The 17,217-nt window shown below is 47.5% G+C and overlaps 1 protein-coding gene across 9 annotated transcripts in view; it reads right to left on the reverse strand.

Annotated features, from left to right (window-relative positions):
* Positions 1–17,217, reverse strand: part of CPVL (carboxypeptidase vitellogenic like) — a 139,489-nt gene that overhangs the window by 14,266 nt on the left and 108,006 nt on the right. For 8 of the 9 annotated variants that reach the window (XM_051853265.2, XM_051853263.2, XM_008261573.4 and 5 more), the window contains one exon: positions 13,548–13,730. In XM_051853265.2, the coding sequence (XP_051709225.2) occupies positions 13,548–13,730 (183 nt within the window). Of the gene's footprint in view, positions 1–6,025; positions 8,436–13,547; positions 13,731–17,217 lie in introns of those variants that run through there. The other variant, XM_070059689.1, reaches the window with a different exon arrangement.

The raw sequence follows: 17,217 nt of genomic DNA on the forward strand, positions 1-17,217 counted from the left end.
TGGTGCCAGAATCTCATCCCAGGACTCCGGTTGCTATCTAAAAAAATAAATACTAGGACCAAAAATAAATACCCACATCTCATTGCTGGACAGCAGAGAACCAGTTAAGCTGCCAAATATTTAGTTTTCTGTTTCATTTTGATCGCTTGTTTCTTACTCTTTAAGCTCCCAAGTTTTCCTTTTCCCTGATTCCTCGCTCGGTGGGGAAGAGGCTGGATGTGCTGTTTGTCGTCAACAGGGCTGCTTCAGATCACTGGCAACTCCAGGAGAGTCAGAGCTTAGGAAGCACCCCACGACCCAGCCACTGTGACCTCCCATGATCAGGACACCTCCCCAGCCACCTCGGCTACTTCTGGCTCTCGAGGAGACAGACTCCCTGATACAATACTTTTAAAATTAGATACCAATGCAGTAGTTTCAGGCCAAACTGATAAATAAGACTGCGCCTTAAATTCTCTCTCTAGGAACAGAGGGAGGGCTCCTTGTCCTGGAAATAGATTAATGCACTGAGAAGTTCACAGGCAGCAGGAATTGAACACTGATCATGCACCCACCAGGTGCCAGGGAGGAGGCTGAGAAATCTGTAAGCATCGTCTCTATTAATCCTAATAAGGAATTATCCCATGAGAACATGCGATGAAATTATCCCCACTTCCCAGGTGTGGAGCCTCTTGGAGAACTAACTTGCTCAAGGTCAGACAGTGGGTGCCGGAGCAGGGACCTAAGCCCAGGTCCATCCTCTTAATCCCTATGTTGTGGCACTTGAACAGCTGACAAGGGAAGTCGTTAGAATCCCCAAGGTAATATGCAAGGGACAAAATTCAGGCTTACTTGACAGCTCAGCTTACAGCTCCTCAGTGTGTGGATTCTGGTGGGAGAGTTCATGCACTATTTTCAACAATCAGGTCGTCTAATGTGCAGGCTCCTAATCTTTTTTTTTTTTTTCTCTATAGTCCCCTGTGGCTGTCTGGTGCAACCTATGGATACTTTCTCACAATAATGTTTTAAACTACATGATAAACACACACACACACATGTGCATATACATCACAGTACCAAGAAAGCTAATGTAATGAAGCATCAAAATAGTAAAATACAAACTTGTAACACAGCAACACACACACGTGGATATTAACTCAGTAAAAGCAACCAGGAGGTCTGAAAACCACTATAATTTTAAAGGAGCGATGAGCATAAAAATGTTTCATGTAAGATATTAAAATATCTCTTATTTTCTTCTGGGGACAAAGTCAAAGGCACTGCTAATGCCATTGTGATCTGTCCCTATATAATGGAAGAAAAGGTTAAATTTTATAATTCTTGATGCAAAGAAATGCAATTTCAGTCAGAGGTCATAAAAGTAAAGATGCAATCTCTTTCCTTCTAAGTCCACTATGCCTTGAGTCTAACCACAGACACCCCATTATTCAACCACCTAACAATTATCTAATGGAAATGCTAAGTCTGCCCAAGATAAGGCTCCACTATCTGAAACATTACACTCTTTCTTTGCTTTGACATTGGATGAAATCAACCCACTGCGGAATCTGATTAACAATAAATATCCAGAAACGAATTTGCAGTGGCTGGTGGAACCCACCACTGCTGGGAAACCCACTCTGAATGGTGTTTAAAACAGGCACCGCTTGTTGTGGTCACTTTCTTGTTGGGAGGTGACACGGATGCACCGCTAAGTACAGTGCATGCCAGGACGACAAAATTTTAACACAAAACTCTGCTGGGAAAAGGAAGCCAATGCCTTGGCTAAATAAAAGACTTTTTCTTCAAGTCTAAATTACCAATGGTCTATCAGTGATTTGAGAGAACAAAGACCCCTTGTAAACCTACAATGCATGGCAGAAGCTGAGAACTAAAACTTAGCTTAAGGTTTTGACTGAGATGTCAGAGAACCAAGGCCACACCAGGAGACTCCACAGATGAGAAGACACACTTCTGAATGTGCCCTGCAGATCCACCAGGGACTGGTTTGTTAAGAGTAAAACTATGGTCTCTAATTTCTGGTTGGCCTGGAACTAAAATAGGCCAGGATTCAGAGCATCCTTTAGGAATCAGAGTGGAAGTTCATCCACACAGAAGCCACACGAGGTTCCTGTGAGATGGTGGCATGTCCGCACCAAGCAAGGCGTCCCAAACTGGCTGCACGGTGGAATCCCCTGAGTTAAATCCCAACACCCAGTTCTACCCCAGACCAGTGAAAGCAGGAGGTCTGGAGAGCTGGCCCAGACCCCTGTACCTGCAAGAGCTGAGATGCACTGGCTCAGAAAAAAGCAGAGGGTTAGCGATGGTACCGCACGCTCTGTCATTCTTCCCATCAAAAGGAAGTTAGCCTTGCTCCGTGATTTGCCTGAAGAATGCAATGGAAATAATCTTTGAGATGTCAAAAGGACTGGCATCTTTCAGTTCTTCATCTGGGGGACAAGTGCTGTGAAGAAGTCCAGGCCAGGAAAGCACAGGAGAGACGTCGGGAGAGAGGGTTGGGGCGAGATCACTGTGGATGTCCCCGCTTCAGCCAGACTCCCAGCTGAACGCAGCTGCGTGTGCGACCTCAGCCTACCCCGCAGGAAGCAGGGCCTCCCAGCTGAGCCCATTCAGCCCACATCACTGAGGAATAATAAATTGCTACTTTAAGCCCCTAGGTTTTGGAGCCATTTGTTATTCTACAATAAATAACTGAAAAAGAGAAATATTTACAATTCTTCACTCTTTTTCCTGGAAGATCTGTTATTCCTGTCTTGGAACCTTCATAGGAGTTGAAAACTAAGGCCTGATCCCTCTTTCTAATGCAATTATAAGACACAATTACACTGAGCGCTTAGGCAAGTAAGCAAACAGAGGAGGACCGACGGTCCGAGTGGTTGTAGGCTGACCGGCTGCACTGAGGGCTGGCAAGTATGCTGTCTGGGTGGCCTTTCAGGTGGACGTGGAGCTGCCTCGTTAGCCTCCTCTTTCAGAACGAGTGTGCTGCCCAATTGTGGGGAGTGCAGCCAGCAGGCAGGGCCTGCCCTCTGCAGAGAGCTGCTTTTACCAGACGCCCTTCCTGGAGCAGCCCACATCCGGTGCCTGGGTGAGGTGGGAGCAGGAACCTCTGACTATCTTGGCCCAGCATGGGGTCACGGGTGGACACTGCTCTCTCCAGAGCTCCCTGCCAGGCCCTCGTGGCCTGCGTCACGCTCTATCCCTGCCTTGGTCTGGTCCTGCGTCCTGCTCCTTCCTTTTATAGGTGGTGATCCCCGACCAAACAACTTGCACCCCACACTCCGCCTCAGTGCCTGCTCTGGGAGAACCCAGCCTGTGGCTGCCAGGAGGAAGCTCTCCGACCGCAGGCAGCAGTGTGGTTTGCCTGCTGGTGCTCTGGTGCTCTGCCCTCAGTCTGATTCCTGTCCACAGGCAGAAGAGCTTCCCCCAGGCTGGGAAGATGGAGACGCCTAACCCATGACACCAGGACATGCCTCCTCGCAGAAGGCCAAGGGCGGGCAGTGATGAAGACCTGGCTTATCGATTTTTGTAAGAAAGCCAGGGAACAAACTGTATTTGGTAACCACTGTCTCCCATTTATTTAAGTTACTTTCCTCCATTTGCTACTTTTAAAATCCCCTCTGAACTGGTCAAATGCAGAAGTCATTTATTGCTTTTGCTCCCTCCAATCGAGAACTTGCTGAAGGACTTTCTGGAACTGTGAGTTCCTTCAGAAATTATTCATAGTGCTAAGTTGTTTAAGATTCTGAGAAAATTACTTTTATCAGCAGGAAATCCAAGAAAGGCAGGTGGCTAGCTCCCTGCAGAAACGAGAAAGCCTGCCCCAGCTGTCCTTTCCTCCATTTCTAAGTTGGGTGCAGCCAAAGACACAAAGTTGATGCAAGTTTTAGCAAAGCACAAGGAGGAAGCTGTGGCTGTCACTGCTTCCCATCCGCATCCTGTGCTTCCTGCACCCTCCTGCTTCCGGTAGGCCTCCTCCTGCCTATAGGGAACAAGGTATTCTGCAGTGGCTGGAAGTGCCCACCACCACTGCACCACTCCCTGCTGCTACCACCACATGCATACTCACCCCAAGTGCAGGCAAGTAGCCTGGATGAGGCCTGCAGTGTCCAACCCTTCCCATCTACAGCCCTCATGGGTACTCAAAGACCACCAACCCCCCCCCCCCCCCGCCTTGGTGCACTGGAAAGATCTAGCTCTGGGTTGTCAACTCTGACACTTCACTACTTGAAACCTTAAGCACGTTTCTCGGGGGAAGCGTCTGTTCCCTCATTTATAAAGCAGGCAATACTCTGAGCTAGGGGGACAGCTACCAGGATTCCATGGCAGTGTGTGGCAGACCCCAGCCGGAGGCCTCACAAGTGCTCAGGACTTGGTCGCTCTCCTCAGCATCTCCTGGACCTTCTCCACACCCAGTGAAGTGACTGTTCTCACTCAGAGTCTGCAGAACCAGTACCCAGCCCACAGCCAGTGAGTGGGAACACTGAGATTCAAGGCAGGCAGGCTTGTCTGACTGCACGGGCCCTTCCTCTCACCAACCAGATGGCCTCCAGCAAGGGGCGACTAGGCCCAGCAGCCATGCTTCGAGGCAGCAGTGCACCTGCCCCTGGGTTTCTCTGGATGTGATCTCCTGTCGAAGGTCTGGTTTCTGTTGGAAGCCAGGACGCTGGGAGAAGTCCTTGAGGACAGTGTGGCAGACCAAGGGCTGAGGGCTCCACAGGCCAAACCTGTGGCAGGGTCAAGGTGCCTGTCTTGGTGTAGGGCTTGTGTTGAGGGGCCTGGCAGTGCTTCCTCTGGGACAGGAGAGTCCCGGGGATGCCAGCATGTGATGCGCTCCCTGTGGACATGCAGCCTTTATACCTGGACAGACACAGGGCAAAGAGCATCTCTCAGGGGATTGGTCCTCACGGCTGGGACATTCCAACACCCATTCCCTCAACCTCTGTTTCAGGAGCTTGGAATCAGGCATGAAGAAGGTGGTCTCTTGGAAGAGACGGAGAACCATCTTCCCATCAAGCTCCTAACGTGACCCTCTAGTTCCACAGTCTCTGTACCCTGAATACACCCCGTGGTTGCCAGTTAAACTTCCCCAAGAAGAGCTCTGAAAACGCACTCATCAGCCTGCGATGGCTGCCCCCATAGACAAGGCAACACACACGCCTTGGTTCATCAAGACCCACGGTCTCCTTCCAGTTTGTCTGCCAGCTCTCCTCCAAGCTCCAACCGTAACACAGACGATGCGCTGTGCTCAGGCCCTGCCCTGCCCTGCACTCCACCACCACGTTCTCTCTGCTCATTTCAGCCAAGTTCTGCAGAAGCTCCGGAGAGGCTGTGCCTTTTCTTACTGCTGCATGCATCTGGCCTCACTGTCCACTAAGCTAATGTGCTTGGTCTGGGGGAGGTGGTCCCACGGGTGTGATTCGGAGCTAACGGTGGATGTGGTGTCTGTTATTTCTCAGGCCTGCTCTAATTATGGCAGATGCGCACGCAGGCCCTGGTTCTCCCAGCCCCAGTGTGCTGCTGCAGGGCCGCCATTCCAGTGGTGGGGACGCCTATGAAGTGGGAAAACACTGGGCTGCACGCCAGGGGCCCTGGAATTTAACCTCAGAGTGGACGTGGAAGGGACAGAAGACTGGGAAAGTTGCTTTTTGATTCTGGGTTTCGGTGTCCTCACTTGAAAAGCGAGATCCAACATTTGGCCCAGCTGCAAAATGCTACCTGGCTGAGATACGCAGGCTGTGATCCTTGAGCCCACCTGGACCACTACTGAAAACATCCAAATACCAATGACTCAGCTGTCATCAGGAGGTCAGACCTGAGGGAAATCGCGGACCTCGCAGTGGCAGACGCCGCCTCTGGTAGGAATGGATCAGGATGAAGACTGATCAGTGACTCAAACCTTTCTTTCAATGTTTACAATTCTTCTCAGTAAAAATATTTTCAGTAAATAAAATAGAAAGAAAAGAAACGGTTTAATTGCTTTCTTTGGGACATTTAGCTTAATAAAATTTACACTAGAAAAGCATTATTTGTAAAAATTTTATTTTACTTTCATTTATTTGAAAAGCAGAGAGAAAGAGGCAGAGATAGAGAGAAAGAGCAGGCGAGCAAGATCTTCCATCAAATAGTTCATTCCCTTAATGCCCACAACATCTAGGGCGGAGCCAGGCCAAAGCCAGGAGCCCAGATTCAACCCAAGTCTCCCACATGCGTGCCAGGGACCTTACTACTTGAACCATCACATGGGACCTTCCAGGATGTGCATTAGCAGGAGTCTGGAATTGGAACCAGAACGCAGCCACCCTGCTGTGGGACGCAGACACCCTTAGTCGTGCATCAACTGCTGTGCCAAATACCGGCCCCCAGAACAATAGCCTTAAAGAAATTCATCAGCTTGGCTATTATTCTGATTTACATTTTTATTTCTAAATGTGGTTTCTTTGGGGCTGACATGCTGATTCAATGATGTAAGCAGAGAATTTGCTGCATGCTGAAAGCAGTCATGGGGCCGGCACTACAGCGCAATGGGTTAAGCTTCCTCCTGCAGCTCTGGGATCTCATATGGGTGTAGGTTCGAGTCCCGGCTGCTCCACTACTGATCCAGCTCTCTGCTGTGCCTGAGAAAGCAGTGGAAGATGGCCCAAGTCCTTAGGCCCCAGAACCTGCATGGGAGACCAGAAGAAGCTCCTGGATCCTGGTTTCAGATCGGCCCAGCTCTGGCCTTTGTGGCCATTTGGAGAGTGAATCAGCAGATGGAAGACCTCTCTCTCTGTCTCTCCCTCTCGCTGTCTGTAACTCTGCCTCTCAAGTAAGGAAATAAATAATCTTTAAAAAAATACAATGAGATAAAAAGCAGTTACAACACCAACACAAACTGTGAACAGTGACCTTGACATTTGCGGAGGGGCACAGAAGGACCCTGAACGGAAGGAACAGCAGGCTGGCCTAGACAGTCACGGAGGAGGAATGGCGTCTGGACCAGACTCGACAGCAAGGGCTCAGAGCTGGTGTCAGAGCACAGCCTGCCCAGGGTCTTGGTTAGCCCTGAGCCTGGGACTCACGCTCTACACACAGCACATTCCTGGCTCTCTCACTCAGTAGACAGAGATGGATGTCTGAGCACAGGCATACCCACACACATGGAAGTGTAGAATTACGGCGCTTGCTGATGGCTGCTGTCCTAGTCTACACTGCTGGCAGCCTGAAACCCATGGGGTAGTCGTGAAAAATCAATCAGATTTTTTTCAGAAGATATTTTATAGATTGTTCAGTCTGAGCCCCAGGAAGTCTACAGCCCCAGATTACATAACAAGGCAGGGTCGGGTTCTTAGAACGGCACACATGCCAAAGACTTGCTGCCTTTTCAGTCAGAAAAACAGGGAGGCTGCACTGTTCCTGGGATCTCTGGAGGCCAGCTGGAGCGCTCTCCCCTGGGCAGGCAGCTCTTAGTCTGACTATATCCCAGTTCTCCCTTGCTCCCTGCTGCCCCAGGGGAGGCGGACAGCTGTCCTTCCGGCAAGTGGACACGCTGGGCAGCCATCCGGAGACAAGTCTACTTCGGTATCCATCTCTCGGATGAAGAGCTGCGGTGCTGGGCAGCAGGCGAGGCTTCTTTCTCGGCAGACACACCCACACACTTCCCAGTGTGTGCCTGGGGCTGAAGATCACGTCCACGGCTGAAGTCCCTTTTCTTCATCATCAGATGCTGGACATCTGGACAGGACCCCCAGATCCCAGACTCATGGAGATGTCTTTGTTCCCATGGGAGCCCTTCCCCGCCGTCACCCCCCTTGCTCCCCGCACCGCCCCATCCCAGGATGCGGCACCACATAGGAAGGAAGGAGCCTGGTATAACCCACCTCCATGGCACAGGGGTCCCTGGCTGCAAGGTCACACGCTCCCTATCACAGACCTGTGTGGGTCCTGCTTCTTTTGTTACCCAGTTTTCAGCAGCCAGGGGAGCGCCATCTCATCTCCAGATGTGTTCTGCATTCCCACGGAGAATTGTGGCTTCGTCTGACATTTGCCACCAGGTTCTGACTGGAGGCCAATTCCTCTTCCCACCTTGGTGGTGTGTGCCGCCCTGAAGCAGCAAATTGGTCTCCCACGCCGGATGTTTGCTACAAAGAGCCAAGTGGGGTGCCCGTGCCAGCTGGGTGCTGAGGCCTTTCATAGGCTGGCCTGCGCCGTGGGGCAGCAGCCGGGCAGGCATCTTGAGGGGAGCTTTTGCGTGCCGGCGACACACTCGTTGCAAAGCTGTGCAGCGGACGGGGACGTGACGCATCCAGGACTCCCCGGGTGCTGCACATTCACATTTGCCCTGATAACATCCCATCGTCCCTATGCGCTGATTTCTAACAGAGCATTTGCCCAGCTCTTGACTTTCACTATTTGGAATTTCCTCTTGTGATATACATTCTTGTAAGCTATCCAGGGTGCTAATAAGGAAAATAAATTAGGAAAATATTAAGAGTCACACACTGCTCTAAGCTTATTACCTTGCTGAAATCCTCTCAACAGCACTGTAAGGTCCTAGACTGGTGGCTTACACAAGAGGAATGCATCTCTCACAGCTCGGAAAGTGGCGAGTGCCCGCTCCAGGTGCCAGCACGGCTGGGCTCTGCTGAGCACTCGCCCCCTGGCTTGCAGATGGCTGCCTCCTGGCTGTGTCCTCAACCGGCAGGCAGAGCTCAAGGGCGCGAGCTCTCTGTGCCTCTTACCATTAGGACACTCATCCACCAGAACCAGGCCCCTCTCTGCAGTTCACTGACCGTTTCTGCACATACAGTCACACCGGGGGTAGCACTCAACATATGGATTTGGGAAGTACACATTCCAGCCGGTAGCAGGTGGACATGACTGGAATTTTATAAAGGAACAAACATGCTTGAAAACATACTAGAGACAGCAGCAGCAGAATAGAAAACTAGAAGAAAGCTCCATAGAAAATCTCAGAACTAAATAAAGCACAGAGGAAGCAAAGGGATGGGAATCAAGCTAAAAGGGAGAAAATGAAATGGTCTAACAGTCACATAAACAGAGTTCTAGACAGAGAGGGAAGAGGAGGATCACAGATAACATCTGAAGACATAATGACTGAAAATTTTCAAGTATGACAAAAGACATAAAGCCAGAGTTTCCCAAAATTCAAAAAACCCAAGCAGGATATATACATGGGGATTTCAACAAGTTCATAGAAATGAAGTTAAAAGATATATTTATTTTAGGTGCAAAAATATTTTGCAATCAATGCATATCAAGAGTTCTATAAAAAGCTCAAGAAGAATTCATATTATGAAGAAAACTACAAATAGATTTCCAAAAACTTTTGTACCAAAATAAAATTATTTTAAATTCAATCTTCAGATACAATTTAGAAGTACCCTGGTATTTTATACACACATATGTAAAACAGTATAATTTTCAGAGAAGCAAAAAGAGAAAAATCATAAAAATAGTCAGGTGGGAAAAATCCAAAAAAAAAAAAAAAAAAAGAACCGATTGATTAGTTCAAAGGAGCAGCACTAAAGCTTACAGCCAAGTACTCATCAGAAAGGACTGAAAGGCAAGGCTGAGAGCTCAATGGGTTCAGCTGCCCTGGGGAGCCCGCATCCCTCAATGGGATAAGCTGCCTCCCCCCTCATCCCTCAATGGGATAAGCTGCCCCCCCATCCCTCAATGGGATAAGCTGCCTCCCCCCAATCCCTCAATGGGATAAGCTGCCCTCGGGGAGTCCACATCCCTTCCTGGAGGGCCTGGTGTGAGCCGCAGCCACTCCAATCCCGATGCAGCTTCCTGCTAATGCACACTCTGGGAGGCTGCGGAGATGGCTCCATTGGCTGAGCCCCTGTCACCCACACGGGAGACGTGGATGGAGTTCTATGCTCTAACTTCAGCCGGTTTGTGGGGTGAACCAGAGGGTAGAAGACCCCCATCCCACTGGCCCCCTTTTCCTGTCTCTTGAATGAATAAAAATAAATATTTTTAAAAAGAAATGATGAAATCCGAGGACAACAGAGCAACAACATCTTCTATGCGCTGAAAGACAAGAACCGTCCAGCCCAGTATGCTGTTTCCTGGGAAGTGTCCTTTACAATTAGGGCAAACACAAAGACACGCTCCCACAAACAAAAGCAGAAATTATGTCAACGTAACGGTACTACATTAAATACTAAGAGATTTCATTAGGCAAGAAAAAATGACACCCGTCAGGAGCATGGCAATGGAAGAAAGCCGGCCGAGCCACCGAAAGGCTAACCACAGGGGACTCCGAGGAACCGCTGGCTGCACAGTGCCATAAAGAATGTCTTGTGGTATTTAACACAAAAAGCAGGAGAGCTGCTTAGAAAGATAAAGTGCTCCAAGGCTCCTACATTTGTCTGGGAAGCAGAAAAAGCCTAATTTATATTAGGATTAAATAAGTCTAGAAGCTTTATGGTACTCCTGTGTGATCACGCAGCCAGACTTAAAAGCATGTATAGCCAGTGAGTTTACAGAGAAGAGAAAAATGAAACAGCACAAAATACTTCTTTTACACACAAGGATGCAATAAAGAGAAGGGGAATATGAAGTAAGCAGACAGCAAACACAAAACAAAAAGAAAGCAGCAAATTTATGCATAAATATATCAGTATTTACATTAAACATAAATGGACTACTGCAAGTAAAAAACACTGTCAGGCTCTACTGAAAAAAAAACACCCACCATGCACGGATTCAAAGAGGCATCTCTCTCTCTCTCTCTCTCTTTTTTTTTTTTTTTTTTTTTTTGACAGGCAGAGTGGACAGTGAAAGAGACAGGGAGAAAGGTCTCCCTTTTACTTTTACTGTTGGTTCACCCTCCAATGGCCAGTGCACCGCGCTGATCCGAAGCCAGGAGCCAGGTGCTTCTCCTGGTCTCCCATGCGGGTGCAGGGCCCAAGTACTTGGGCCATCCTCCACTGCACTCCTGGGCCACAGTAGAGAGCTGGACTGGAAGAGGGGCAACCGGGACAGAATCCGGCGCCCCGACTGGGACTAGAGCCCGGTGTGCTGGCGCCGCAGGCGGAGGATTAGCCTATTGAGCCATGGCGCTGGCCAAAGAGGCATCTCTTAAATATTAGGGTGCAGACTGAAAGCAAAACATTGAGGAAAGATATCCTGTGCAAGTGCTAGCCATAAGAAAGTTGGCACAATTTTCCAACTGTCAACAAATTAGACATGAAGGCTGGAAGTGTTACTAGTGATTTAAGAAGGACATTTCGTGAGAATAAACGATGCGGCTGGTGCTGTGGTCTAGTGGGTAAAGCCACTACCTACAGCACTGGCATCCCAAATGGGCACCAGTTCAAGTCCCAGCTGCTCCACTTCTGACCCAGCTCCCTTCTAATGCACCTGAGAAAGCAGCAGAAGATGGTCCAAGTGTCTGGGTCCCTGCAACCATGTGGGAGACCCAGAGGAAGCTCCCAGCTTTGGACTGGCCTAACTCTGGCTGTTGTGGCCACTTGCGGACTGAACCAACATATAAGAGATTGCGCGCTCTCTCTCTCTCTCTCTCCCTCTCTTTCTGTAACTCTGGCTTTCAAATAAATAAATAAATCTTAAAAAAATAAAAGATTTAATATCAGGAATGTATAACATCTCTGTCATTGCATGAAGTTATAACTACAAAAACAGATGTAAAAGGAAAAATAGGGAAATATTTAATTATACTGAAAAACTTTAAGACTTCTCTTATAAACTAATAGAACAAGCAAGGGAAAAAATAAAGAAAAATGAAAGGATATGAAGATTTGCAAAATATAGCTGTTTAAACTTGTCCTAAATGACTTCTAATGCACTACAACAAATAACTGTTGAGTGTGCATTTACCCAAAATAAACACTATGGGGGCCATAAAACAAGTTTCAGTGGGTTTTGAATGATTAAAACAATAATATGTTTTCTGATCACAAAGCAGAAACAGTATGTTTCTTTGTGTTAAAAATAAATGCAAAAACAGAAAACACAAAATGTTTGGAAACGTAGCAATACACTTTAAAATAGCCCACTGGCCAAAGGTGAAGAAAATGCAAAGAAAACTATAAATAATTTGGATGTAAATAACAAAACTATGACAAATTTTAGGGTACACGTAAGGTCAGTCTTAACAAACTCATCACACTGAGTGAACATATTAATAAAGAAAGGGTAAAAATGCAAGTTCTAAGTCCTTATCTTAAAGAGTTATGAAAAAATGGCAAATCACCCACAAAGAAATTAATAGCAAGCAGAGAATAAAGATAAAAGCACAAATGAATAAAATAGAAGGCAAAATATGGCAGGCGCCACAGCTCACTAGGCTAATCCTCCGCCTTGCGGCACCAGCACCTCGGGTTCTAGTCCCGGTCGGGGCGCCGGATTCTGTCCCAGTTGCTCCTCTTCCAGTCCAGCTCTTTATGTGGCCTGGGAGTACAGTGGAGGATGGCCCAGGTGCTTGGGCCCTGCACCCCATGGGAGACCAGGAGAAGCACCTGGCTCCTGGCTTCAGAACAGCACAACGTGTCAGCCGTAGCGGCCACTTGGGGAGTGACCCAACGGAAAAAGGAAGACCTTTCTCTCTCTCTCTCTTTCATTGTCTAACTCTGCCTGTCCAAAAAAAAAAAAAAAAAAAAAAAAAAAGAAAGAAAGCAAAATACTATACAGAAATAAATCCAGAGAGACAAAAACTGGATCTTGTAAAGCACAATGAAATCGTAAAACCTGAGGCAAGAGAGGCAGCAACTGCAAACATCACTACAGATCTCAGGACATTAAATGACAGTTCAACGATGTTACAGAAGTAACAGTATGTCAGTGAAGTGGAAATTTCTAATGAAATTGATAAATTCCTGGAAAAAAAGACAGCCTGTGAAAATTGACACCAGAGGAAACAGGAAAGCAGGTTAATCCTCTGTCTACTGTAGAAACTGAATCTGCCACTTAAAACTCTCCCTCCAAGAAATCCAAGTTAGACACATTCACCAATGAACTCCCTAACACACCGGGACCCTATTTCACACGGTAGGAAGAGAGGAGACCCTTTCCAAGTGGTTTCAGGAGGCCGGCATAACCCTGATTCCAAAACATGAAAAGGACATTACAAGAAGAGAAGACCACGGGAGGCGCGTCTGGCCAGTGATGGAGGTCCAGCAGGGGACCGCTGTATCAGCTACAAATTTTGTGCTGGGGTCACGTGTAACATAAAAATGTGATCACACATGTGCCAGAGGAGTTATGTTGAATCTCCCACACATCCTTTGTCAAGCTCCCCTTCGCTCCCAAATAGATTGCAATTCTCTCATTGATGATTTGCCTTTTTGGGTTGGATAGTTTGCCTTTTTCATTGAACAATGCTGAACTTCTGACTGCTTTTACATTAAATCCTGTGTACTTTATTATAAACTCAGACCACTCTTCTAAAGTAAGGCCTCAGGGGACACACTGGCTACTGCACGACTTGGGCTTAACGCAGTCGTGTCTTCTCGATATTCAGGCTTTATCTCCAACCCGCTGTCGGCTCCCCACAGTCTGCAAGCCCCACGCGTGCGTACCTGATGGAAGTCACCCACTTGCCGCACGTAACCGGCCACTTCAATGTCAGTTTTAAAGATCCTCCAGACTTTTCTTTCCGCCTTCCTATACTCCTGGGATCCCTTCCAGTCCATGGCCATCAGGGAGCGCTCTGTCAGCGATGCGGCCACAATGACGTCCAGTTGGCCGTTGTAGACCAGAACCTGAAACGAAATTGGGTCATCAGTGAATGCAGGATTCAGAAGGTAAAGCTACTGAATCTACCCTGGTATAGACAGCGAGGCAGCCAGAGAAAAAGGGAACATGAGCTTCCCTGATAGTGCTCAGAGAGGCCAGCTAGGCAGATCAGAGGGGTCATTTCCTTCCTGCTTAGCCACTCACTGACCTGACATAAACTAAGCCTTGTCTCAACCACAGCATTCTTCCAAAAGTTTGCTTCCTCACAGTTCTCTGCATTGCAAAGGCCTTTCTTAGTTGCAAAAGCATTTGTGTGATACTGTCCAGTGATACATAAAATTTTCCCTGGATACATGACCAGGAGGACTACAGTTGGGTTTCAGTAGAACTAAGGGGTTCCGCACCGTAGGATTTCCATGAAACCCGCATTGCACTAGTTCACCTTCAGGCGTGGCAGCGGCTGGCGAGCCAGAACTCTGTCTGCCCTTGGTGACGCATATTGCTCTCTCCTGCACTGATTGCAGGGGCCACTACACTTGTTGGAAGCAGACAGATCTACGTGTCTTCAGTCTGTTTACTTGCCATAAGCCCCCCCCCCCCCCCCGCCACTTCCTTTCCTTAAATGAAATAGCACACTGGTGTACAGTGGGGAGGCGCCTTCCTTTCTACCATTTTCCCCAGAAACTGCTGGCTATCAAAGCAGAAATCTTGCTAAGGTCCCTCCTCTCTCTTCTCCCAAAGCTATCTGCAATTGGCTTGAAAAAGAATTCAGATCATACCCGATGCTGCTAAAGCCATGGAACTGTTGAAGGCAGGGCCAAAGGACACTGCTTTTCAGGCGAACAAGGGTCAGCTCTTTGTCCAAAGGCTTAAAAGCACCGAGGCTCTGTCCCAGTAATCCCAATCTGTCGACTGTATTCTATAAGTCCAAAATTATTTTTAAAAAATTCTGTATTCATTGATTCATATTTTACCTTACAGCTCGAACACAATCTACAAGTGCTTTAAATGGTCAGTAATGAAATCCATAGTGGTACAGGAAGACTCTGGGACATTGTAAAGCATTTAAAATGTTTTTTTTTTTAACTACTACACAATGTGGGAAATGCTCACCATATAATGTTAAGTAAGAAAGTTCAAAGTCAAATGTGAGAATTCTTCAAGAAGTCAGAGGAAAACAGAATTGAAAAATGAGCAAATTGTGGTGCAAAAAAAAAAGTTAAATCCATGCGTATTTTTCTCATAATACAAATTTTCCATAAACTTTTTAAGGACTTCTCCATATACAAAATTTCAGTTTTTTTATAAAATAAATGCATCTTTAATTCCATTTTTCCATGAAATTTCTGAAGGATCTTTGTGCATATACATTCACATACAAAGAATGCAAAGTGTGAAAGAAAATGAACACAGTTGATGAATTCGGATGCTAGGAATGTGTTTTCCGCTGCTCTTACAGTGTGTTTCCGCACTAAGATGAAGCTCATCACCGATACTGCCCCACAGCCTCCAACAAGGAGATTTCCTTCAACACCGCACTCTCTCTGACCTATGTGGAGGGGAGGCTCTGACTTGGCCCAGGGGAAGCCCTTTGGTTGAATCTCAACCAAATATAAAATGTTTTGCTACCTATGTTTCCATCTCTGCCTTCAATGGCTCCGGCTTCTTAAAAGGCTTAAACATAATTAAAACGCCCAGGACACTCACACACCCCAGATCCTCGAGCTGCGGTGGGACAGGACTCTGTCGGAGATCAAAGACCCTGGGCCCCTCCTGGAACACACGTGCTTTCACGTCGCTCAGCCCCCACCACCGTCCCCTCACTCCTAGACACAAACCCAAAGGGAAAATCCTGATAGATTTAAAGCCTCTTGAAAACATTCAACCCCACTACAGTAATAAAATATTTGCATTGTTTATACAGAGAAATTGCCTCAAAGGCCTTGAGTATGCGCAGCCTATGCTAAACCTCCTGCAGCTGTTTTGGCCAGCAGTATGGAAGCAATTATACATGATCAGTACCAGCAGACAAGCCTTAAATACTTCGCCATTCTAGGAAGGCCTGATTGTAACTGATTAACAAAGATAATCAAGTACAAAGCAATTCCTCTTCTAGAATTCAATGCAAAGATACTGGTTAATTAGTGTCTATTAATTTTTGCTCTTGCATTTTCTCCTATGAGTATCTCCCAATTACTTTTACTGGCTATCATCCATGTATTCTGAAATCAATGTGAACTTTTTTTCATCCTTAAGGGACATCAGCAAACATCCATCGATTATAGCAAAACCAAGCTTACACACAGCATTGCAGAACAGGTTGGCTGAATTGAATTGGAATGAAGCTCACTCCTGAGCTGTTCCCCTTGTTTCACTTGGCGTAAACAAGAGCAACAATTTTCTGGAACAAAGCAAGGGAGGATGGCACATCTGCCTGGGTGATAGGTGCAGGCTTGCTCTTTTGGGCAAACGGGAATCTTCCCTGTGCAAATCAAGTAAAACATGCTGAACTTCTAAAGAGCACATAAATCAAATGCAACAAAAAAAGAAGGCAGATTAACAATCCAGCAGAACGATTTCAGAGCCAGCATGTAAGAGAGTCAGCAGTAAATGTAGGAACCACAGAGCTTTTTCTTTGATCTGCACACAGCCTTTACTCTGGCGAGCCCGTATACTGGGGTGTCCTTGGGCTGCACAGCTAAGTATTCAAGTTGAGAATCCAACAATGAACTGCCAGTGTGAGAAGCCAGCGGGCTGTGCGTACGCGGGTCCTGGAGCCAGGGGCTCTCAGCGGCGACTCACACCCTGACAGAGAAGTTCGGGGACAGGAACTAAGCCCGATCACTCAGCCCACTGTGGAAGATGTGCGCACTCATTCGCCTACTTCTGCCCCTGCAGGGTGACCAACCATCCTGCTTGGCCTTGAATGGAGGGGTTTCCCACAACACCCTCAGTGACAGAAGTGGGGCAAGCTCTCCATGAGGCTGGCTGGTATTTTAAGCCAAGGTCTAAAGACAAAGGGGCAGCTTTTAGCTCCACTTCCTTGGTCAGTAGTGACTCAGAATGAGGCAGGCACAGCTAAGACACCACTTGGAGGGTCCCAGATTGGAGTGCCTGGGCCTGCACCAGGTTGGAATGTCTGGGTTTGAGTCCCAGCTCCATTTTCCAACTCCAGCACTCTGCTATCGCACGCCCTGGAAGGCAGCACAGACGGCTGAAGCAGCTGGGACCTGCCGCCCTATGTAGGACACCTGGATGCAGGTCCTGGCGCCTGGCCTGGCCTGGCCCCAACTGTTTTGGGCATCTGGGGAGTGAACCAGCAGATGGGAGATCTCTGTCTCCCTACAATATATACAATATACAATATATGTGTGTTAAAGATGAGGAAAGTTTCCAGCATGTGCCAGTGCCTTGACCACCCATTCCTGGTCAGCTGTGGGGTCTTCATTAAAGGAGCAAAGGCACCTTTTAGAGACCTTTCTTTTACTCCCTAGAGCCCTGGTTGGTGAGTTC

The sequence above is a fragment of the Oryctolagus cuniculus genome, chromosome 16, assembly GCF_964237555.1.
Source record: "Oryctolagus cuniculus chromosome 16, mOryCun1.1, whole genome shotgun sequence".
NCBI lineage: Eukaryota > Metazoa > Chordata > Mammalia > Lagomorpha > Leporidae > Oryctolagus > Oryctolagus cuniculus.